General features: G+C 42.4%; 1 protein-coding gene across 1 annotated transcript in view; it reads right to left on the minus strand.

Annotated features, from left to right (window-relative positions):
- LOC125486776 (synaptic vesicle glycoprotein 2A-like) overlaps positions 1 to 7,539 on the minus strand; it is a 41,694-nt gene extending 34,155 nt beyond the window's left edge. Inside the window, exons 1-2 of the mRNA XM_048615748.1 lie at positions 7,283 to 7,539; positions 3,544 to 4,437 (exon numbers count right to left, since the gene is read on the minus strand). Coding sequence (XP_048471705.1) covers positions 3,544 to 4,081 — 538 coding nt within the window. The 5' untranslated portion in view covers positions 4,082 to 4,437; positions 7,283 to 7,539. The remainder of the gene's footprint in view (positions 1 to 3,543; positions 4,438 to 7,282) is intronic.
- Between the last annotated feature and the right edge of the window lie 1,754 nt (positions 7,540 to 9,293).

Genomic DNA, 9,293 nt, shown 5'->3' on the forward strand with positions numbered 1-9,293 from the left:
AGGCCTAGACCCTTTTTCTGATGAAGGGTCTAGGCCCGAAACGTCAGCTTTCCTGCTCCTATGATGCTGCTTGGCCTGCTGTGTTCATCTAGCTCTACACCTTGTTATCCTAGTGCTAATTTGCTGTGACTATTTTCATCTCTTCTGGCAATGTGTTTTGTTTCTTTACTTATCAGGTTACTGCCCACTTTAACTTTATTGCATCATCATTTTGGAATAAAATCAATCCTGTCCTCCATCCTCTCTCAGTCCTTCCCCTTTCTTCTCCCCACCTCTGCCTCTCTCTTATATAAACCATATGATCTTTTCACGTGCACCAATTCTAATGAAATGTTATTGACTTGCGACGTTAAATATTAACTCGGCTTCTCTCTCCACACATGGTGACAGACCTGCTGAGTGTTTAACAGTATTTTCTGTACGAATTTTAAAAATTCCGACTCTGGATGATGGGATGATGCCCTTCTCTATACAAGGGTGTGGTTATTGCTCCATTAGGTTTTGGGATGAAATTTATTTTACACAAAGAAGCTTGCAGCAAACAGAATAAAGAATCTTTCCGTTCCATCAGTGTGAGAGGATCCAAATGAGAGGATTCAAATGAGAAGTGACTGCCGCCAAATGTGCTGTTTGTATACAGATTGGAGTAGATTAGTGCTCAGGTTTGGAATTGTTATTTAAGGAAGCTTATAAATGTGTTGGAAGCAATTCAGAGGAGGTTTACTAGACTGGTACCTGGAAATTGTTGGGTTGTCTTTATGTTGAATGTTTGAACAAGTTAGGCTTATATCCACTGGGTTTAGAAGAGTAAGAAGGAACTTATTTTTATTCACTTGTGGGATGTGAGTGTTGCTGGCTGGGCCCAACACTTATTACCCATCCCTAGTTGCCCATGAGAAGGTTGGGGGGAAGCTGCCTTCTTGATCTGCTGCAGTCCACTTGCTGTAGGTAGGTAGACACACAATGGCCTTAGGGAGAGAATTCCAGGATTTTGGCCCAGCGACAATGAAGGGACGGTGATACATTTCCAAATAGGATGGTGAGTAACTGGGAGGGGAATTTGTAGATGGTGGCGTTCCCATGTATCTGCTGCCCTTTTCCTTCTGGATGGAACTGATTGTCGGTTTGGAAGGTGCTGTCTTAGAGGAGCCTCGGTGAATTTCTGCAGTGCATCTTGTTGATAGTACACACTGCTGCCACTGAGCATTGGCGGTGGAGGAAATGCATTCTTGTGGCTGTGATGCCAATTACTTTGTCGAAACATATAGGTACTGATGTGGATGTGGAAAGGCTGATTCCTCTTATGGGAGAATCTAGAACGAGGGGGTCACCATTTAAAAATAAGGGGTCATTCATTCACAACAGGGATGAGGCAATTCTTTTCTTGCAGATGATTGTGAGTCTTTGCAACAATCTTCCTCAAAAGGAGGAGGAAGTAAAATCTTTGAATTTTCTTAAGGCGAGGTGGACAGATTCTTTTTCAACAAAGCAGTGAAATGACAATGCGGAGTAGGAAGGAATGTGGAGTTGTGGTTAGAATCACTATCGGCGTGTTCCTGCTCCTAACTTGTATGTACATATTAATAATAAAAATTCAGCTATTTAAACAAAACATTCAGGAGAGATGAAGCGTATGAACCATGAGTATACCATGATTGGAAAAGTCTTGCTTCTTCCATGCCCAACAGCAGATCTTAAATTCCAAATTCAGAGCAGCATCCAATTCTGCATCAATATATGATTTGCCTCATTTCCTACAGCTTTTCTGAGCATGAATTGCCCGGATTAATACCAGATTAAAGCAACTGTGGGCTTTGAGTTCCACAACCAGAAGGTTCCCCTTAGAAGGATAAGGATGTTTGCAATCCGCCAGACTGACTGGATCCGAAAACTTGAGGTGAAAGGACAGTTTCTAATTCACATCAATGCTTAGTCCCCAGGGAGGAAAGCCAATCTGTCCCAACCTTTATTTGACTTTACAGCAATGCTGCTCTAAAACTATTGAGTGGTTCTGAGGCACTCTGCACTCGCAATCTCATTACGTTCCACTTTGGCCAAGATACTTAGAATACTGCAGGTCCAAAAATTTATTTGCTTGGTAGTCAATACACAAAATGGAAGATGGCACTTTAACAGATAATTTTTTATTACACTCCTCAATCAATAGGAGAGCGGAGAGCGGAGAGCTCACATCACAGATCATTCTCAGGGCTCTCTAACAGTCTGGGCATTTGGCCATCATTTTAATGAGCTCCTGCATGAACAGCAAAATATTGTTTTCACTCTTGTTAAATTGGTGTTAACCATTCAAAGTACCTTTATTGCATTATTGGTTAAAACAACTATTTAACCTCGAGTATTTAAAGACTTAAAAGGGCTGCATCATCACACATTAATCTGAAAAGGTATTGTGCATAATTTGTGAAGGTTGGTGAGAAGAAACTGCTCTCATACTCAGCCAGCTTTCGCCGACGGTTTCAGTCAGGTTGAGTTTAATGTCCCATGTGTTTGGGGAACTATCATGGATGTCATTCAGCTGTCATTCTCGGCTTATCAGCTGAGAGACTGTGAACAATGTCCTGTTGTCACCTGACATTAGACACTTGGGGCAGGATTTTCCCAGCATCTGGTTTCAGGAATGGGACAGAGAGTGTGCAAGAGTGAGCAAGAGTGTGCACGAGCGAGACTGTGCGCAAGCGAGAAAGAGCGAGAGTGTGCGCGAGCGCGAAACAGCGAGTGTGTACGCGAGCGAGAAAGAGCGAGCGTATGTGTGCGAGAGAAAGAGTGAGCATGTGCACACGAGAGAAAAAGCAGGAGTGGGCGCGCGAGAGAAACAGCGAGAGTGTGTGTGAGTGAGTAAGAGCGAGTGTGCGTGCAAGAGAAAGAGCAAGCATGTGCGCGCAAGTGAGAGTGTGCGCGTGAGTGCATGAGCGAGTGAGAGTGTGTGAGCAAGTGAGAGACAGAGAGTATGAGAGTGTGAGAGGTGGGAGGTGGATGTGTGTGAAGGGGAGAGAAGATGGGTATGGGTGGGACAAGGTGAGTTTGGGAGAGGGCTTAGTGATGGTGCTGGGGCATTGTATGTCGGGGGTGGCGATGGTGGATTTGGAGGGTGGGGGTGATATGTATGGGGTGTGATGGTGGTGTGTGTGGAGGTTGAGAATGGTGTGTAGAGGGGTGGGAACGGTGTGTAGAGGGGTGGGAACAGTGTGTGTGGGGGTGGGGACAGTGTGTATGGGGGTGGGGTTGGCGGTAGACATGGCCAAGTAATGCTGACCCAGTCAGCAATACCAACCCCCATGATTTTAAACATTTATTTAAAATGAAAATTGATGCTAACTTCATGATAATATTACTGGCAGTTGCTTTTAATGCTGGGGTTTTTTTCCTATTAATCAGTGGAATTTTATTGATTTGTTGAAAAAAGATTCCACCAGCTGCTGTGATCGGACTGAAATTCAGAATATTGGCCAAATCCACAAATCTAGTGACTCTGTCACAACACCTGATTCCCATTATACCAAATATCTCTGTGACACCACTTACCCAGCATTCCTTTGTTGGAATTGGACATGCACATGTCCCTTTCGGCAACAGGAAGTACAAAGCCCACCACAAATACTTCAACTCCATCGGCCATCAACGCTAAACCTAAGACAAAGAAGAGTGTCCACTGGAAGCGTCCATGTCCACACTCCTCAATGATTGACTCATACTGGTGTGCCAACTGCTCCTCATCCTTCATACGTTCAGCAATGAGATCTGCTTGGTCCCTGTACTCATCAGAAATGGGTTGCGTTGCTGCCATCCGATTGGCCTTAATATCATCTGGGTGTGGGATCCCCTGGTATTCCCCCTCGTAGATTTCATCATCTTCGTCGTGTCCTTCTGTGGCATCACTGTCAGCGTCTTCCTGTGCATGGGGATCATCACTGTGGTAATATCCCCCATCTTGTGAGGCATGCTCCCCACCACCTTCATACCGTCTGTAGGAGTCTTGCATCCTACCGTGTCTCTTCACCTCATAGGCAATATCCTTGGCTCCTTGAAAGAAGTTTGAATTATTCCCAAATCCGTCGTCCATCGTGCTCACAGGAAAATAGACCTCTTGCAAAGGACACCTCAGTTACATGTACATAGTCTTGTCTGCATAAGTTACAATTTATCTTACTGTTCAAAACAAGCAATCACACTGTTTGGATCCTCCTCTGCTGATTTCCTCACAGGACACTGTTGAAGAAAGAACTTTGAAATTCTTCACTATTTTTTCAGTTCCACAATGAGGTTACTGCATGACTCCGAGAGGAATGCTGATGTAAACAGGAAGACTGTGGGGCAAATCTTGCGACGGTAAAATCCTTAGCTGTCAGGTTCTATCGATGTCTTGAAGTGATGAATGACCTTTAGTACATCTCATTGACTGGTCCAAATGGTAACTGTCTGCAGTAAAGAAGAAAAAGAAAATAAACTTAGCTGTCTTCGAGGCATAGATTGGAAATGAAATGAGTTACTTTCATGAGCTGTCTCTTTCCAATTTCATCTCTGATTGAGCTGTTGTTAAGATTGTCTGGTGGACTGACAGTCCTTAGAGGCTGCAAATATATATCTACACTCAGTGAAATCCCCAAACCGTTTAATTAAGTGTGAAGCCTAAATTAAATAGGTAGGAACTAATTTTGTTTTTTAAACATGAGGGGGCATTTATGGACCCTGTTCAGCAACGCATATTGTTTGTGTTTACAGCTTTATTAGTTTAGAATTACAAATTTTATCTTCAATTCCTATTGTGCTCTGATCCCAGTTATGCTGGCAACAGGAACAGGTGCAGACCATTCAGCCCACTTTGCCTATCCCAACATGAGGTAGTGCTGCAGCAGATTACAGTGGAGTTGTACAACAGTGAGAGAAAACAGCCAACATTCTCATTGCAGGATGCTGTGCCTGAGTGCGTACAAACGGATGTTGAAGGAGGGTCAAGAGCTTGACTTTAATGCCATCCTTCCCACCATCTCAAAGAACAACCTGACAATTATCACTTTTTCGGGTCACCTGTCAAAAATAAATATTTTGCTGAAGCTTTTCATTTTGCACTCATTAGGAGAAATGCAATAAACACCAAATTTCAAATGACTACAACAATTATGCTACAGAAGGAAAGAGATTCTGACTGGTCAACAATGTTGGCTCTGATTGGCTGAAGTGTTGCCTTGGAGAAAGTAACAGGAAACTGTAGAGTCCCTAAACCTCTCATACAATTCCAAAAAGAGGTAAGGCGTGAACATATTCCTTTCTATAAGTACATAATGAGAAGCAGAATGTCTCTCTTTATAGCCACATTCAAGTTCACTACCACGAAGTGACTGAATGATTATTTTACTCAACAGTTACACTCTTGCCTCTGAGGCATAAAGTTCTCACCAAACCTCAGAACAAGAACAGGCCATTCAATTTGTTTCACTTTTAAAATAGGTCATCACTGATCCATACCTCCATCCTATTTACTCCTCTACTTTCCAACTGCATAGTTAAGAAAAATTAGAACCCACTGTCTGAAAAATTTCAAATCCCACTAGAGGTAATAGTTTCTCTGCATCTATCCTATCAACTTCTGTACTCATTTTAAACACCTCAATCCAATTGGAGATCACACCAAATGTGAAAATATTGCCCCAAATCAGTTCCCAATGTAAAAGGAAGTGTGGTTTTATGACTATATGTCATTATGTTATTAGATCATCTCTCGTATTGTCACACAAGAAGTGTCACACACCAAGGTTATTCTGCAGATTAACATTTATATAAGCCCCAGTTCCGTAATTAAACTATAGATAACCATGGGGAGGCCAAGGTTCCAATGAAATCAGAATGTATCTTAAACTGTCTGAACCCTTGAATTAGATTGCATTTCTGAATACAGTCTCTAAGATCTAGCAGTTGCATTGTGTTCAAGGTCAATGCTGATAGAACAAAACCTTCTTCACATTTTGGCACTTAGTACCAATATTAACACTAACTATACATGATTTGGAAGTGCTTATGTCCAGGAAAGACCATTGCCTTTCCTTTTCAATATTTTTAACCTCAGCCCCAGAAGGGTGTAACTCCCTTCCCTAAGCATGGAGCATTTCCATCTTCCACAGCAGTACCCATATTATTTCTCTCAGTGACATTTCTAAATTAGCACCAACGTGGCACTGTTGGATGTCAGTCATAATCTGTTGACAATGCTCATGAGGTAAAAAAGTGAGAAAGTAATCTTCTCAATTTAGAAAAACCGAAAGAACTACGGATTCTGTAAATCAGAAACAAAAACAGATGTTGCTAGGAAAGCTCAGCATGTCTGGCAGCATCTGTGGACAGAAATCAGAGTCAACATTTCAGGTCGAGTGACCCTTCCTCAGAACTCAATTTCTCCTCAGTGCTGTGTGGCTGACCCCATATCCTGAGACCACAATCCTTAGTTCAGGAGAAACTGCCTGTCAAGTGCTCCCAGAATCTTATATTTCAATGAGGGGAGTACAGGTAGGCATTGGTGGGGATCAGTCAGTTGGAAGGGTGGGCGGATAGTTGGGAGAGAAGATGGACAGGTTGTGTCAGGTTAAGGAGGTGGGGATGAGATGGAGGGTTGGACATAAGTCTGGGGGTGGATTTATTTTCCCACCTATCTGCCCCATCCATCCTACTGACCAATCCCTACCACTCCCTACCTGCACTCACCTATTACCATCCCACCTACCTTCCCCAGCCACACCCTCCTCTCTCTATTTATTTCCCAGCTCCCTGTCCCCTCCCCCATTTCAGAAGAAGAGTCCTGACCCAAAATGTCAACTTTCCTGCTCCTCTGATGCTGCCTGGCCTGTTGTGTTCCTCCAGCTCCACACTGTGTTATCTCTGACTCCAGCAGCTGCAGTTCTTGCTATCTCTAACAGACAATTTACATGTTTTATATTTGAAATTCAGTCCAACGCTAATTTCTTTACATTTGAAAATGGCAATATATGGTGAGAACATCTGGAAGCAACCATTAAAGAGGGCATTTTCCAAAAACTTACAAAATCTTGCCTCACGTTTGATACCGAGAAGGTTTGCAAAGTTTGGATTCAAAATAAAAGCAATCAAAGATGCAAGAATTAAAATAACTTGTGATAATATCAATCAAAAATACTCACAAAGTTCAAATGGAATTATTGACTGCTTTCACCTATGCCAAACAAGAAGAGCTATTAAAAATCATCACGTGCCTACTATAACACAGCTAGACCAGGTGCTGGCAAACTGTCATTACCTTTGCATTGTACTCCAGCACGAGCAGATATTCGTTGTTCCTTATTGAAACGTGGTACAAGTAGAGTCATCTGAAGAGTGTCATCACCTGTGCCACCTGAACATTCTGGAGAAAAAGTCTTTAAAAAATCTGATTCTGGGGAATGAAAAAATTGTTGTCGTTTTTAAAATGACTATAATCACGTCTCCAATAAAGGCTTGTCTGATTCATTTCTGGTTCCCTGCATTTATGAGGGTGGCTTATGCCTACAGACAGCTTTTGTTAATTTGCAGATGCATCTGTTCGGCTACTGTTTAAAGGGACACTCCCCTTTTGATCAAGATTTCCCAGCAAACTACTTTGCATTTGTTTGCCAAGACTTAATATGTTGACAGAAAGCATCGTGCTTGTATTTCAGTTACTTACACATGATGCTACATGTGGAGAAAGCTCATGTACTGTCTTCATCAAATAAAATTTTGGCCAAACATATTTTTACAATGAAATGCCTTTAATTATGTTGATGCAAGGATCCCAGGAGGAGTTCTATACCGTGTCACAGAAGCTTTCTCAACTCCCCAAATGGTTTCTTAATTTATTCCATTCGAGAAGAACTGTTGTTGGTTAATTAAGTGCTGCTCAGCAGCTGTCCTTGTTTATTCTTTAATCCTCAGTGTTGATAGGGTGAGAATTGTCGAGGTTGTTAAAATGGGAAACTATCCATATCATCAGCCAGGTGTCAGCATCAAGCAGTTCCAGGTCACCTAAAGTTCTGATTTATTTACACGTGGAGGGTGTCCCTGGCAAATCAGGTCAAAGCAAAATTCCTTCTATATCAACAATGTGCCTGATACCTACTGGCAGCAGAGCACTTCCTTACACTTAGCAATAAGACATTTTTCTATTTTCCACATCATCTATCCTGTCGAGACCAACGTTGATCCCCAGGCTGATGAACTGTGAATTCTAAAATCCTCATCTTTGTTTTCAAATCTTTCCCGGGACTCACCGTGACCATGTCTGTAGCCTTTCATAGCACTGCAGCCCTCACAAATACCTCAATTCTTCCATCTCTTGTGTCTCTTGTGCATTCCCCAATTTTAATCAGTCCACCCCCATCAGCTGACTGGGACCTTAGCTATGAAATTCCCTCTCCAGTCCTTTCTCCCTCTTTGTCCTTTAAGATATTTCTTGAAACTTAAAAGTCCTTGGCCATGTTTTTGGCCATTTGTCCTACTATCTCCTTAAGTGACTCAAAGTCAAGTTTTGTTTGATGGTGCTTCAGAGCTGTGCCTTGGAATGTTTTACCATGGAAAAGGTGCTATTTAAATGCAACTTTCTGTTGTTGCACTAAATCTGCTCTTCATTCTCCCCACCAAGAACGATGTCCAGCAGCACATTCTATACAAGAAAAGTGTTGCATTTAAGGAACTGGTTTGGACAGGTTATTGGCACTGCTCCATTGCAGGTGAGATCCAAATCTGGATCTTCTAGTCCAGAGATAGTGGCAGTACCACTCTACCACAAGGCTTGCATTTAAATCAGAGATAGTAAGATCTGCCAATGCTGGAGTTAGAGATAACATAGTGTGGAGCTGGAGGAACACAGCAGGCCAGGCAGCATCAGAGGAACAGGAAAGCTGACATTTCGGGTCGGGACCCTTCTTCAGAAATATGCATTTAAATAGTGTTTCTCATGAACACCAAATCCGCTTCATAATCAACAAAGTACGAATGAAATGTAGTCACTGTTACGATGTGGAAAATGTGGCAGCCAATATCTGCACAGCAAGATCACACAAAAAAGAAATCGAAGTGAAAATGATCACGTGTGCCAGTGATAAGTAGATGCCTGGGCAGCAGTGTAACCCTCCCCCCTACTTTTATAGAGCCATAGAGTCATACAGCACAGAAACAAACCCTTCGGTCCAACCAGTCCACTTTTCCAAAATGGTGCTATGGGATCTTTTACCTCCATCCAAATAGGCAGATTGGGCCTTGATTTTTCAACTTGTCCAAAACATGTCACCTTC

This window comes from Rhincodon typus, chromosome 33 (genome assembly GCF_021869965.1).
Source record: "Rhincodon typus isolate 14 chromosome 33, sRhiTyp1.1, whole genome shotgun sequence".
Lineage (NCBI taxonomy): Eukaryota > Metazoa > Chordata > Chondrichthyes > Orectolobiformes > Rhincodontidae > Rhincodon > Rhincodon typus.